The sequence below is a fragment of the Nycticebus coucang genome, chromosome 3 (genome assembly GCF_027406575.1).
Source record: "Nycticebus coucang isolate mNycCou1 chromosome 3, mNycCou1.pri, whole genome shotgun sequence".
NCBI classification, from domain to species: Eukaryota; Metazoa; Chordata; class Mammalia; order Primates; family Lorisidae; genus Nycticebus; species Nycticebus coucang.
In genome coordinates, this window is record NC_069782.1 from 16,741,738 (window position 1) to 16,757,169 (window position 15,432).

The 15,432-nt window shown below is 45.7% G+C and overlaps 1 protein-coding gene across 3 annotated transcripts in view; it reads left to right on the plus strand.

Moving 5' to 3' along the window:
• The window catches only part of NUAK1 (NUAK family kinase 1), a 73,918-nt gene that overhangs the window by 46,985 nt on the left and 11,501 nt on the right, over nt 1–15,432 (plus strand). For all 3 annotated transcript variants that reach the window (XM_053585112.1, XM_053585114.1, XM_053585113.1), the window contains 2 exons: nt 3,295–3,446; nt 5,982–6,047. In XM_053585112.1, the coding sequence (XP_053441087.1) occupies nt 3,295–3,446; nt 5,982–6,047 (218 nt within the window). The remainder of the gene's footprint in view (nt 1–3,294; nt 3,447–5,981; nt 6,048–15,432) is intronic.

Consider the following 15,432-nt stretch of genomic DNA (forward strand, 5'->3'; position numbering starts at 1 on the left):
CTGTAAAACGAGGCTGTCATAGGACCACACTCATGTGATATAATCGTGTAAAATGCAAATAAACATGGTGCCTGCGCATAGTAGGTCTGCACCACCTTTTCTTTTCTTTTTATCTTTTTTTTTTTAGTTTTTGGCTGGGGCTGGGTTTGAACCTGCCACCTCCAGCGTATGGTGCTGGCACCCTATTCCTTTGAGCCACAGGCACCACCCTGCACCAAATGTTGCTGTTAATTAAGAAAGGGCTGAACCTGACCTCCACAATGAATCATTGATGCTCCAAGTCTCGAAACCTTGTTTCCTCTTAGCTAATTTAAGCTTATAAGCAGGGCTTTGGCTATGAAACTTGGGGTGCTTCCATGGTGGGAAGGGCAGGCCTGAGACAGTGAGGGGCCAGTTTTATCACTCGGATGTCATCTCATGCATCCAGTGTTTCCCAAACTGGTTCTTGATTATCCTGATTCATTCTTTCTGGATGCCAGTAGGAATATTGAAATGGCCAAATAACCAGGCTCTTCAAGGGCAATCAAGTTTAACATTCTACCTGTGTTTGGCTGTAGAACCCTTTTTATCCCCAGGATGTCTTGCAGGACTGGTGTTCCTTGGAATGTGCATTTGGAGCTATTTCTCATATGCTTCAGCAGAGGGGCAGAGGCTGGCAGCCCACGAGGATGGGGCAAGGACTGGCCTGGGATGGGAGACTCGGGATATATTTTAGAGGCATGGCCAGCAAGATGTATTGATGGAAGATGCTTAGTAAAACATCTGACATATTGGACTGTATTGAACCGACATGTTCTTACATCTCTGTGGTACCCAATCAACCAGTTGGGAGAATCCAGCCCCTGAAACAAGTTTGTGTGAATCCAGCAGGTGACTCACCCTTCCCCATAGTCCCTGAAGGGCCAGCAGCTTTGGCTCCTTTGACACACCAGACTCTTTGGGGTTTGAAACGCCTTGTTTATTTATCTGCCAACGTATGTTCCTCCTTTCTACTTTCCTCCTTTTTAAAATTAGAAAATCCCCTGCCTTCTCCAGGGCATGTTGCTATATCGTTTTTGGAGCCTGAACCATGCCTTCGAGGCAGCCTTCCCAGTTGCCAAAGTTTATTGTTGATGAAAAGTGCACAACAGGCTGAAACCCCTGGCAGGAGCCAAAGCTGCAGGGTACACCGAGGCCAGCAGACGCCGGAGCAGCCAATTTTATCTGGCTGTTCTCTCCTCCTCCTCCTTGCCCTCCTCCTTCCCTCTTTATTTTATCAAAGGGGTTTGGCTGGACTCAGAGGAGCCATAGAGGAACTGGAGGGGTCTGAGCCTCTGGCGGCCTGTGACAAGGTATGGGAGGAAAGGACACCCTGGCCTGGGGTGTGTGTGTCTGTCTCAGCGCCAGGCCCTGAGGACCCAACAATATCAATAACCAACAATAATTGCTATCAGTGCTGGCTGTAAGGGCAGACCTGTGGTGAGCATTTAACATACCAGATACCACTATCCTCCTCACGGTTCTAAGAAGTAATTACTCATCTTATTCACATTTTACAGTTGACTAAACTGAGGCACAGAGAGGTCAAATTCCCCAGAGTCACACAGCCAGTCGGAGGCTGATCCAGGAATCCCATTTAGGAGCAACTCAGGAGCTCTCTTGGTTCAGGCTCACAGTCTAGGTGGGGGAAATGGATACTCAAACCAGCAAGTAGATCTATACAATTTGCAAGTGCTAAGAGGCAAGGGCTGTCTGTCTAGTGCAGTCAGAGGCAGAGGGGAGACAGTGGGGACGCCACATCTGAGGCATCTGAACTGTTGGGTTGGAGTTTCCCTGGCAGGTAAAACAGGTGAGAGTCAAGGCAGAGGGAAGCTGCGGAGGGGGAAAGAGCAGGCTGTGTGTGTGTGACATCGCCAGCAGCAGCAAACAGGTCTGCACTGCTGGGCGTAGGAGGCCCGATGGGAAGAGTCAAAGCTGGTGGGTTAGAAGGAGGTAGGCAGGGGTTCTTCAGGGAGGGTGTTAGGTACACTACAAAGGTTTTTACCCTATCCCTTGGGAGTGATGGATTTCAAAACTAGAATAATTTATTTTGTCTTTGTTTAAAGGACATTTTATGTGAAAGCCCACAGTATGAGACAGGTGGCTCTGGAGTGGCTTCGGCTGAGGAGGAGTTGCCGAGCACCAAGAGCCTGTTCTTGGGGCCTCTCCTCCCCAACACCCCATGTCTTGGCCCCTGGCCATCTGCCTGGAACCCTGAATTTGAACATCACTGTTAAGAGAGCATCAGAATTGGAGAGGGAGAAGCACATTTTGGAAGACGATGGTTGGAATGAAGGGTGGGTGAGAAGGAGCCAAGGCTGGGGCAGGGAACCCCTCAGGGAGATTGCCGCCCCTCATTGCAGAATGTGTGAGATTCTTAACCCTCCAAGGCTTCAGTTTCCTTACTGTTCATATGGTAAGATTACAGATATTTCCCTGCTAGCTTGTTATGAGGTTTAAATTATTAGGATGCATCAGGTACTCAAAACCTTACACAAGCCCAGTACATTGTAAGCACTCTGTAATTATTTGCTATTCAGTGTTCAAAAATGCATTTATGAAGTTTGAGTTTACTCAGTTGATAAATATTAATTGAGCTCCTACTATATACTGGATACTGTTCTGGGTGCTGAAGATACATCAGTGAAAAAAATAGACCAACTCTCATTACATCCAAATGGGGCAGGCAGAATAAATAAATGTATGTAATGCGTATGTACTGGGGGGAAGAGAGGCCCTAGGGAGCATGTGGGACTTGGTGGGCCACGTTAGGAAGTTGGGGTTTTGTTCTGAGTGAGACGGGAAGTCAGGAAGGCTGTGAGGAAATGAGAAGACGGGCACCCATGTAGGGGACAGAGTAGCCCAGTCTGGGGGCCTGGTCTACACTGAATGGTTACCAAATGGTAGCTGTGTTTGTTGTGACCCATTATCCCGTCTACAGGAGATAGGAGGGGCTTGTTTTGGTGGGAGGGGCTTGTCACGAAGGACCTCAATGAAGGGTTTTGGGTCCTCAAGAGAGAGAACCACATCTCCCTTAATATCACAAAGGTGTGTCCGGGAGCAACAGTGATGATGCCATTGTCCACCTGGGTGGATGACTCGCCCAGCTTCTCGTGATGTCGAGCGGGGCCCATGTGTGTCCCGACCGGTTCGTCGTTTGCTGGCAGATTGCTCTCTGCCCTGCGACATCTCCGTTGTCCTCTCTGGGGCTCTCTGTAGTCACAGGCGAGCTTGTTGGATAAACAGGGTGTTCGTTTATTGCTGTTGCCCCTGCAGTATTCGAGAACAAAGATAAGATTGTGATCATCATGGAGTATGCGAGCAAAGGGGAGCTGTATGATTACATCAGCGAGCGGAGACGCCTCAGCGAGCGTGAGACCAGGCACTTCTTCCGGCAGATCGTCTCCGCTGTGCACTATTGTCACAAGGTACGTGGCAGCTTCAGCCATAGGTGGTTTTCACGGGACCGCACGATTCTTTCCATATTAATCAAGTGATACCCGTTCATTGTAGCCTATATAGACAATTTATAAACTAGAAAATCACCATCACGTGCAATTCCAGAATCCAGGGACAGCCCACTATCAAGATTTTTGCTTGTTTCCTTTTCATCATCTTCCTCCTCCTCCTCCTATTTTTTATTTAAACTTTTCATTTTGAATAATTTTAGATTTGCAAGAAATGTTTAAAGATTGTGCAGAGTTCCCATATAGACTTCACTCAGTTTACCCAAATATGGACATCTTACAGGACTGTGGTACCTTTGTCAAAACCTAGATACTCATATTCATTCATATATTGATTTGAACAAAATTTCAGATTTTATTTGAATTCCACCAATATTTCCACTAATGACCTTTTTCTGTTCCAGGATCCAATCTGAGGTACCACACTGCATTTTTTTTTTTTTAACATGATGTGTGTCTTGCTTTTTTCATCAATATTTTAATCTCCACATTTTGTATGTTATTAAAATTCTCTTTATTGATTATTGGACATTTAGGCTGTTTCTGGCTTCTGGTTATTAAAAATAGCAATTGATATATTTATTTAACATGAATAACTTCCTCTCATTTGAATGATTTACTTGAGAGATTCCAGAAGTGGAATCACTGGGTGGAAGATGTTGAACCTTTCTGTGTTCTTGGTACCTTTCCTTACGTAGGTTACCAACATATACATACATTTCACCGCAGCACACTTCAGTGGGATATGCTCGTAATACAGCTGAATTGAAACTGTCCTTGGCTTTTAGAGAAGGAAATGAGATACACAGACAATTTCAAGCCATGTTTCAGCCATTATTGTTACTCGCCATCATGGCCATGAATTTCATCTCATTCAGACTTTCCCCAGAACTCTCATACTTGGAACAGTTATTTATTTTAAGGACAATACGATTTGAATCCAAGATGGCATCCAAAATAGAGTCATCTTCTTTATACAAATGATTGGGATACGGGGGCTTCTGTTTTATTAAACATTCTGTTTAATTCAGAGCAGCTCTGTAAATAATTAGAAGATAGTTCATCAAATCCAAAACCTTTAACCCATGTGAACATCATTTGACCTGTCTTTCCTGAGTCAAACAGTACTCTTGATTCGAATTGTACAGTATTTTGTATTTCATAATCAGGTATCATTATAAAGCACTACAGAGACAGTATTTTCATCATTTGAAGTATGTGAACACCTAGATGCTGTGTGATGGGGGTTTGATTAGATTCATTCCATCTCACTGTGAAAATAAGGACTGTCACCACATTCCTTATGTAAAACAAACTACTCTGGATGTTTAAAACAACACCAGGTCCCTTGTATTTACTCCATATCTTTCCTCCAAGGGACTTGATTTTGTGCATTTATGAATTCAAAATAGCCCCTTGAAGGTGTGGATTAGACAAAAATTAGTAGACATACATGTTTTCACCTCTCTGTCCAGTCATTGCTTTTGGAGATACTGAAAATGGTCAGATGGAAAGAGCAATGAGCAAGAGAGCACTGGCTGTCAACTTGCCAAGTGGTTTGGTCAAATGAGCAGCTTCCCTTACACATGTCCTTGATACTAATGGTGTTCAGAATCATCCTCCCTGCCATGTGTCCACTGAGCCACAAATGGTCCCACTGCTCTTCCCAGGCCCACCAGCTCCTAAAAGGATAACTGGGTCTAAAACCAGAATTGAGCAGGCTAGTCGTTACTGCTGTGTAGACCAACAGCCTGTGGGTTAGTGAATCCCTTCCACCTTTGAGCTAGTGGGATGCTTGTCCCTGAAGTTTGTCCTCTAGCCTTGCTGGAGTTTGCCTGCATGGGAAGGTCAGACAGCGTGATGGCCACCTGCTTTGATCAGCCCAGTGGCTTGGGTCTTGTCGGTCTCTGCTCTCATGCTGTATCTGGCTGAACAGAGGAACTTTCAGCATCTTGTCTCCTGGCTACTTAGGACATACCCTGTCACCCTCAGGACAGGTCTGGATTGGTCTCGTGGGTCAGAATAGATGAGGCCAGATTCCTTTCCAGTAAGCTTTTCGGTGAGGCAGACAGGCAGGCAGACAGACAGACAGACAAACAAGGCCCAGGCCTTGCACTAGAGACCCCAGCAGAGAAATTTGCCTCTTCCCTGGGAATCCTGTCCCAGACAGACATTGTTTGCTGCTGCCTGGGATTATATTGCTTTCGCACAGTGGAATCACATTCCGACACAGAATCCCCCTGCTGTTTTATAGGCTCTGGGGGAGAATGGATTCCAGTCATTTTTCCTTTAACCACACAGCAAGTGACTAATGCTCTCCTGTCACTGGTCGGTGGCTGGCGGGGGGAGCCTCGAGACGAGAAAGCAGGCTGAAGGATGGAGGGAAGACCACTGGGCCGGTGCATTTCTTTAATCCGTCAGATGTTTCCCTTTGCTGACCCTCCTCCTACCTCTTTCTCCCTCCCATTCACTTCTCTCCTGGTCTTCTTATTTCAGAACGGTGTGGTCCACCGGGACTTGAAGCTAGAAAATATACTGCTCGATGACAGCTGTAATATTAAGGTAAAGCTCTTGCCTTGTTGATTGATAAGCAGGGGCCCGGGCACTGCAGCCAGGCAGAGTTTAACCCATTCCAAGCTGCAGCCTGGAAACATGTCCTTCCTCAGCAGGCAGGTTGGGAAAGCTTGAGCTCACCATTCAATTACAATTACATCTGACAAGCATTTATTGAACTCATACCACCTGCCAGACATTGTTCTATCTGCTGTGTTAAAAAGAGATTAAGATACAGTCCCTGCCCTCAGGAAGCTCAGAGTCTGACATCACTATAAAGAGATGATGGCTATCCGGAAAGTATCCAGCCGTTTACTATGACAACTAGTATTAACAGTGGCTGGGTACTTTCTGGACTTATCTTTGTACTTCACCACCACCAACATATTTTATATGTATTTTATATCATGCTGATATTTGTCTTATATTGCTTTAATTCAATCCTTAGGACAACACTATGAGATAGGTACTGTTATTTACATCATTTCACAAATAGGGAAACTGAGGCACTGAAAATTAAGTGACCTGCCCGAGGTAGCGCAGCAGTGTTTAAGTAGTTGAGGAGGGATGCGAAGCTGTGTCTGTCTGCATGACAGGTTCAAGTCACTATGTTCAATTTTGTTGGCAAGCCTCCGAATTATTTTAGAGTTGGAACTGTTCCCCTGGCCACTTTTTTGTCACTCTCCCCTCCATGTCCTCTGCTTCTCCCTCTCAAACCTCCCACCCCTGAAGCTGTCCCTGAACCTGGGAAACTGACCCAAGTAGGGATGGAGTTTGCCGCTGGGAACGCGCAAGTGCTGGGGTTGACTTGCACGGGGAGTGTTATTGCTGGCTGCTGCTGGAGCTGGAGAAAGCTCTCCTGGCCTGCAGGGTTCAAGTGCCTCCCAGGGAGCCCTTCAAATGTCTCTTTGATCACGTCTACAAAATAAGCAAATACAGTTTCAAAATAAATGGAGCTCGCTGCTGGGTTTCATTATGAAATGGCCTTAGCACTCCCGGTCCCAGCAGGAGCCCCCTGATTGGCCACTGGTGACGTTAGTGGCTTATCCCTGTTCCCCAGACAAAGCATGGGAATGACTTTTTGTTGGTGGTTGTGGTGCTGTCACTGGAGGGTTGCATGATGGGGAGACTTACTTCCTTGCTGAGGATGGAGTTGCTTTGGTGTTTGGATTCTGTTTGCAGATCATGATGGCAACCATTAGTCACTCTCGTCCTTGGAGAAGCCCCTGGAAGCCATGTCCCAGTGACCTCTTGTTCTTGCAGAATGGTTGACCTTAGTCACATATGTTTGGGTAGTGCATAGAGTAAGGAAGAAACAGTTTGTTCCTAGAAATTCCCCACTGGAACTATAGGGTATACTATGGCTATTAAAACATTATTACTCTGAAGTGGAATCTCAGGGTCTGTCCATTTTTGGCAAAGTGGCTAGATGGTATTAGCAGCAGCACTGGCTATAGAATTTGGTATTATAAAATTGGGCAACAGTGATACCTCTAGGCTTGCTGTGGAGGCTTAAGGAGGGGCACTCTGTGTTTAGTTTTATAAACTGCAAGGCACCCGTTTGCAGGTGAGTCAAGGTTAAGAGCCGTGGCTTTGGAGTTGGGTAGCCTGGGTTTAAATTGCAACCCTGCCCCTTAGCAACTGCAGAATTGGGGGCAAATTACTTGCCAGTTTAAGCCTCAGTTTCCTCATCTGTCAAGGAGGGATACCAATTCCTGTCTCTGAGGGTTGTTGTTCTTTTGTTCTTTGTTTTTATTTAATGAGTATCTTCAGAGCAGTTAGTGTATGTAATGCCTTGTGCACAGTTCTGGGGAATCCATAACATTACCTGAGGATTTTAGACAATTCTGTAGTCGAAGCAATTAGCGTTTGACTATGGTTTATAATGGGAGCCTCCCTAAATGTCTGGCCATTGGCCAGGGAATAGAGCTGGAAGTCAGCTGCTCTGAAGGTGCCTGGGTCCTGGGTAGTGGAGGACAGACCATGGCTGGAAAACTGGGGCCTGGCTTGAGAGCAACATTCTAAGCTCTCAACATTTGTGTCATCGACCTTTATGGCTTTCTTTCTAGATTCTTCCTGACACCTGCCCCTGAGCGCTCAAAATTAAATGAAGTCTTCACAAGGCCTGGAATGTGAGCCTCTCCCCTGGGGACTGGGTTCTGTGGTACAGTGTGACCTCTTGGTCCCTTGACGCAGTCCCAGAAGTGATAAGACACATAGCTTCCTACCGAGTCATAGAATTCCCCAATAGGAGGAGAAGAATGGTTAGAATTCTGAAAGCAATTGTGCAGGGGGACAGTGCGGCCCAGAAGAATGGCTCATTTGCATAAGCAGTAGGGCTCCCCTGTACCAAGTCCTTCAACCTAGGATCCCTGTGTGTTACGTGGGAAATAACACACATGTGGAACATTCTAAAAATAAAGGTTTGGGCATATCTCCCCCTTTTCTTTTCCTTGAGAATTTCTAGTCCTGGCATTTCCCAAGGTAAACCATGCACATCCCAAAGAGAAACCATAGCTCCCCATTATCCAAACTTCAAACCTTCCTTTTCTGCTTGTTTAAGGAATCCTATTCAGGTCTGAGAATTCTAGACTGTGTAAGAACATTGTGGGGCCTTTTCCGACCTCTCGTTTTAACGATTGTGACACAGAAAGCCTAGGTGATGCGCCTAAGATCACACGTGAATCAGGACGGACCGTATTGTTGTGTCTCTGTGTCCTCAGAGTATCTACAGTGTAATGCTTGGCACACGGTGGAGACTTCAGAGCTGCTTGAATTTGGAATAAAGAAATGATGAACCAGGATTAGAACTCACATGTTTGACTTCCAGGCAAATTCTCTTTTCATCATCTCCACCCACTTCCAAGGTTTTTAAAAGTGTGTTTCAGCTGGTGTTGATTTGTCTTCTGGCTGTGTGTGCTCTGCTCTTCCTGACTCAGCATTTTGCAGAGACATATTTAGAAAGTGCACTTGCTGACAAAGGCGGGCAGACACATGGCCACAAGCTGGCCTCTGTGTTCAAGAGAGCCCAGGTCATCCGTGTCTGGACCTGGGGGACCACGGACACGGATGAGCTCCCAGCCATTAAGGGAGGGACATCGAGGTCCTCTCTTGGAGCCCCCTCTGTACCTCTGTCAATGTGGCTCCATCTTCTGTGTTTAAAGGGTGGAGGACTTTGGCCCAAGAAGCCTCTAAAACCGCTACTGGTTTAAACTTGTCACATGTCATGGCAAGTTCGGTAAGAGCCATGTAGCTAGTTCCTTTCTCTTTCTTTGCCTGATGTGGATTTGCAAAGAGCACATCTGGCATTAGAAATTATTTATCTGGCCCCTGCAAGAGGGTGTGGCTTCTAAAAATATTCACACAGTCGGTCGGCAGAAAGAATGAGAGCAATGTGCTGCTTTGGGTCGCATTCCGTACTCGGTGGAAAGCATATCTACTAAAATAGACACCCAGCGCAGCATTAATTTGCAATTAATGAAACATGGGGCAGATTCACATCCCACTCGCTGGGAGGATGGAATGCTGACAATTCCCATCGGAGGCTCCTGTAAAAACGCCTTACAATAAAAAGAAGTCCAAGCACCAGGGTCAGCTGACCTCCTCAAAGAGGGCTGGGAATCTGGTAAGCTCCCAGGGTGAGCTCCCAGAGGGGCAGAGGGGAAATGGCCTGTTGCCCCCTGCGACAATGGAAACGTGGCTGCCGTGGATAAGGAAAGCAGCGTTGAATGGCCAGGGCCAAGATGAGAGAGAAACCTCTGAGGCTTAACAAGACCAAGAGGGGCAGCTAAGAGTCAGGGGCCTCTGGGCTTTGATGATGTGAATGTGAGAACTCTGTCTTCGTGCATTAATTAATCAGTTCATTTGTTCATTCATCTATTTGTGTCTATTTATTTATTGCACCTTCCTATATCCATTCATCCATCCCTACATTTATTTATGGAGGAATCGAACATCTCCTTTGGGAAATGTTTATTCAATCAAAAATATTTATTAAGTTTCAACTGTGTCCTTGGTCCTGTGTTGGGGATTTAATAGAATGGCCAAATCCCTGTCTTTCTGGAACTGAGAATCTAGCCATTGCTAAGCCTGCGTAATAGTGAGCCATGAGAAGGATACAGAGGTAAATGAGGTTGACGTGGCACCCGCCCTCATGGGCTTAGAATTCCAGTAGGGGATGTGAGCAACAGACAAATACATAATTTAATGAGGTTGAGGACCGGAAGTGGAATTGCTGTTTTAGCTAGGGTGGTTGGGGAAGGTCCCTGGTGTAGAACTTAAATTCCTCACATCCGACAAGTTTTCTTTGCATTCTCAACCTTGGCACATACAATCCTCTCTGTCTGGAATGCTATTCCCATTCCTTTTTGCCTGCTTTCTGTGGAGCTCTGCTTGAATGCCTTTTCTTCCATGAAGCATTCCCTGGTCCTCATTCCTTAGCATGACCAGATGGCCCTGTATAGTATGTTGTATAAGTGCTCACCAGAAAGTGGTGGGTCTGTCCAGCTGGATGGACCAGAAAGCATTTGTGGAGGAAGCAGTAATTGAACTGGGTTTTGAGGGATGTGTAGGAGTTTGAAGGAAAGGAAGATGATGCTGGTCTTTCAAGGGGAAGGAATGGCAAGCACAGGAAATGGGCGTGGAGTCTAGAAAAAGAAAGTAATGTTTACTGAGCTCCCGCTAGAAGCTGTACCTCTGTGCCAGACCTTCCACCGCCTTGGATCATTTGATCCTCAGAATGTTTCTACTGGGGTGGGTCTGATTATTCCCCTTCTACAGATGAGGAGGCTCTTGCTGCTAATGAGCCATGGGACTGGCGACAACTTCTGGTTATAAGACCAGACACCTGACAAATTCTACCCTCTACTGCTACCACCCAGATTGGTCCTAAATCTGTGAAAGCGTTGCAGGAGGGCTCTGTTTTGGCCCCCTCATTAGACAGCTTTACCTTGTCTGCAGGCAGGCTTGTGGATAGCGGTCCCTGAGAGACTCAAGTGCTGACAGTGGCTGATGGCCAGGCTGCCGCAGTGGCAGTAGCCAGAGCAGCTGTGCAAGGATGCCAGAGCTGTGTGCCGTGAGCTGGCACCTCCTCAGCATGCCTGAGAGCGGCTTCTTGCATGGGCCCTTGGTGAAGAGCTTCCCCACACTGCCCCAGTTGGTAATTTCCCTTCTCTCTCTCCGCCTGAGCTTAGATCTTCTGACGATGCAAGCCGACCCCACTTACTTTTGCTTATTGTTCCACTCCCTACCTTCATTTCCTGATGACTCAGGAGTGAGGCTGTCATGGGTAAAGCCATAGTAATGAACTCCAAGGCCGGAAGGGAGCTATGGAGTGTGTCTTTGTGCATGGGATTGCTATCTTCCCAAGAGTTACGCAGAAAGCCCATTTCCCTGGTAGCTACCTGAGAGCAATAATTCCCCTTACAGGGCTGTCCAACCTGCAACCCACAGGCTGCATACTGATTTTGTGAGGATATTTCTGAGGTTGGATATTATGAAAATTATGCATGAACTTTTTTTTGCTAATCAGCTTTCGTTAGTGTTTGTGTGTTTAATGTGTGGCCCAAGACAACTCTTGTTCTTCCAATGCATAGTGGAGAAAGAAAATGTTGAACACCCTCAAGTAATGCTTTACAGCCAACACAGCTCCTCTCTGACACCTTGGGCAAGCCATCTTAGCATAGTAAAAAGATGGCTTAGCATCTTTTTACTCCTTATTAGCAAAATGGGGATAACAGTGAAACCTTCCTGGTAGTTGTGAGAATTGACTACGTGAATGTACGTAGTGTCCACAGGACAGTGCCTGGCACATAGCACCACTGTTGTTATTATTCCTATCTTACGTCATCCGACTGTGGTTTTCACAACACCATGTGGTTGGTGCCATTGTACTTGCATTTTCCAGCAAAAGGGAACTGAGACTCTGAGACACTGGTGTACTCAGGGCTGACATTTGTTGAAGGCAAGGTGTAAGCACTTTCCCTGTATCCATTCATTTGGTTTCTTCCAGGCCCTTCCAGGTAGGTTTCATTGTGGTCATCAACCCCATTTTGCAGATGAAGATATGTGGCCTCCGAGTGGCTGATGTCCCTGTGAATCCCCCGGGGCTCTTGTGAGCACACAGACTCTGGTGCACTATGGGGGCCGGGGAGCAGAGAGTCTCTGTTTCTGAGATGCCAGTGCTACTAGTTCACGGGGAGGAATTAACCAAAATGCCTCAGGTCAGATGCTGGTGCGAGGTGGGGTCGGGATTTGAACTTGAACCCTGGATCCCTTCCTTTTCCTGTCATAGATGCATCCTCTCATGCTAGACATGCCTAGTTTATAAATGAGTGATAAGATCTCCTGGCTCTTTACCTTCTGAGATGCTCTTAGTGCTTTCTGTTCTGAAGTTGCCTGGGAAGCAAATAGTTGTTAAGTCATCCAGACCATCAGCTGTGCCAAAATGGCTGTCATTCATAGAAGTTGGCACCAGGACTGTTCTTGGAGCTTTGGAGGTGTCTTTTTTGCTCCTCTCAACACCCATCTGAGGGGGGTTGTATTCCAGGTCCCATTTTGCAGATGAGGAAATTGAGTGATTTAGCATTTCCCGCCAGTCACCTAACAAGGCCAAGATTAGCCCCAGGTTCTCCTGGCTACGAAACCTCTGATCTCTGGAGTGCACTGCACTTCCTTGTAGAGACTGCAGACGCCTGTCAGACTGTCTCCGATCAGCATCACTGTGGTCAGCCTCTTGTCCTAGTGGTTAATATCAGCAAGCTGATAGTTCATTTTTCACTAGGTGAGCTCTTATTAACAGTAATCTGAGATTAATCCTTTTTTTATGGTGGCAAAGTATATGTCACCTAAAACGTTTACCCATCTTAGGTTTATAGTTCAGGGGTGTTAAACATATTACATTCTTTTGCAACCATCACTACTGTCTCCAGAATGTTTTCGTCTTCCCCTGCTGAAACTCTGAACCCACTGAACAATAACTCACCCTTTTCCTCCTCCCACAAGCTGCTGTCAGCCACCATTCTATTTTCTGTCCCTGTGAATCTTATTACTCTAGGGAACTCAGGTTCAGGAATTACACCGTATTGTCTGACTTATTAAATTTAGCATTAACATCTTCAAGGTTCATCCATGTTGTAGTAAGGTTAATCCTTTTGAAATGTGAATAATCACTTCCTCATTTATTTTTCTAACTCTGATTTTCATCCAGCAGGGCACACACTTCTAGAAAGGCTTGATAACAACAAGAACTCCAAATATGAAGGGCATGAGCCTTGAATTTCCAGACTCCTTTTCGGAGTCAAGGTTTAACTGATGCTGGTCAGTCTACACTACCAGTTCAGGAACAGAGAACAGAGGGTGGGTCTGAACTAGTACCAGGCAGGGGCACAATCAAAACAATTAGCAAAAATGGCAATTAGATACCTTTCTCCAAAGCTTACCTGTATGTCTGTAAAATATTCTGGGTGCACTAGTTTAAAAGCAAAGCCCGGTTGCCTCCTTGCTGGAGAGTCAGCCTTTGTAAAGAGCCGATGTTCTTACATAGAGATGAGGTAGCCCGGGAAATCCCACTGTACTCCTGTTTGCACTGTACTTGTTGCTCTTCTTTGTGACCTTCAGCAAAGCTTCTTATGTCCTTGAACCTTCAGCTGCTTCACTTTTAGAGCAAGGAGCAGAATTAGTATGTCTTAGGGCAACGGTTCTCAGTGGGCCTGTATTAAAGGGCTGCAGCCTTAGGAAGGTTGAGAACCAATGTCTTAGGGCCTTTTCAGATCAAATCAATTCTGGGTTGGAATTATTTTTGTTTTTTTATGTTTGAAATCAATTATTTTCCAAATTTCAGTTTTTCCTTCATTCTTTTCCTGGATTTTGCCATTCCCAAGTACCCTTGCCACTCTTTTACTTAATATTTTTATTTAGTCCCAGCCACTTTTTAAAAGTAAAATCTATTTGACAAGGAAGCCCTAAACAGTTACCTTAAATGGCACACCAGCATCACTTCCCATGAAGAGAAGGTCAAAGATTAATGCAATGGAAATGAAATAGAGTTATTAAATTCTAGCTTGATGTTGGTTATTGCCACAGGCTGTGAGCCTGAATGTTGCTTCTTTGATAAGTAATGGGGATGCTAGAGACATCTCAGTGCTCAGCTGAGACCTTCCTAGACTTAATCTATACGATTGAAAGAGAATACAGGAAGTAATGAATTTTTCATTTTGTAATTCAAAGTTATTTCATTGACTGTTTGGCATCTAAAACTCCTCTATTTCTTCACTTTGAGAGTCCCTAGTGTTGGAATCAACTCTGTTTCAAATATCATGAAGTTAATTAACTCTTTGGATTTAAGGGTGGGAAGTTAATATTTACTGAGTTCCAACTTGGTGTCACTGCTGTTGTAAGCATTTTGCATACCTTATGTCATGTAATCTTCACCATGACACTGGAGGCATAGATGCTCTTTCTACCCATTTTACAGATGAGAAAACTGAGAGTTTTCAGTACCAATAGCCTCTCCAGTTGATTCCCCTCTTACCAGTAGTTGATATAAGCATCTTATGGCATTTGATCGTAAATTGAAGGCCAAGTTTAAATGGCTTAAGTTTAAGAGAACTCTGTGTGTGTGTGTGTGTGTGTGTGTGTGAGAGAGAGAGAGAGTATGTGTTGATTAATATTGCTTTTCCGTTAAAGTGCCAAGAACACTGGCTATCTCGATTTCTATTAATCTTGTGTCAGCGGCAATGACAGTTTTACTGGGAGAGGCTGATAAACATCAGTCTGTGAGGATGGGAGTGGGCCGTAACATAAACACACTTCTGCAGAGCGGCTGCAGAGCAACCAGGCTGCCCAGACTTGGAGCAAGCACTCTCAGCATGAGTGTGTGTGTGTGTAGTGAGTGCCTCTCACACACGCATGTATTTGCAAGCTCCTATGGCGCCCCTGTCGCCGCAGACGCTGCCAGGCAGGAAGGGAACGCGTTTTCCTGTGCATGGCCATTCCATTCCTCTTGTGATGGAAGGGGCACACTTCGGAAAGCTTCCAACCAACTTCCTGCAGGCGAGTCAGGGGCCTTGATAAGAAAGTGGAATTCAGGACAATGAAGTGCAGTCTGAGCCCCGAGAATGTGTTTTCTGAGGGCGGTTGTATGCCAGCTGCTTTCAATGACATTCCGTTTATTCAGGGATGATTTACAAAGAAGGCTTATTCTACGGGGCTGCCTCAGTGTCATCCGTCAGGCTGGGCTGATCTCCTGGCACGTGAACCATCCGGCCTATTTATAAGCCTCCAGTAGAAATTAGCTTTGGCGAATGGCAGAGACGCACCGGGCCTCAGCTTGTAAGGCTGCTTGGACTGGAGTGAAAGGTGCAGGTGACCCAGGGGAATGTGAGACAATGGTTTG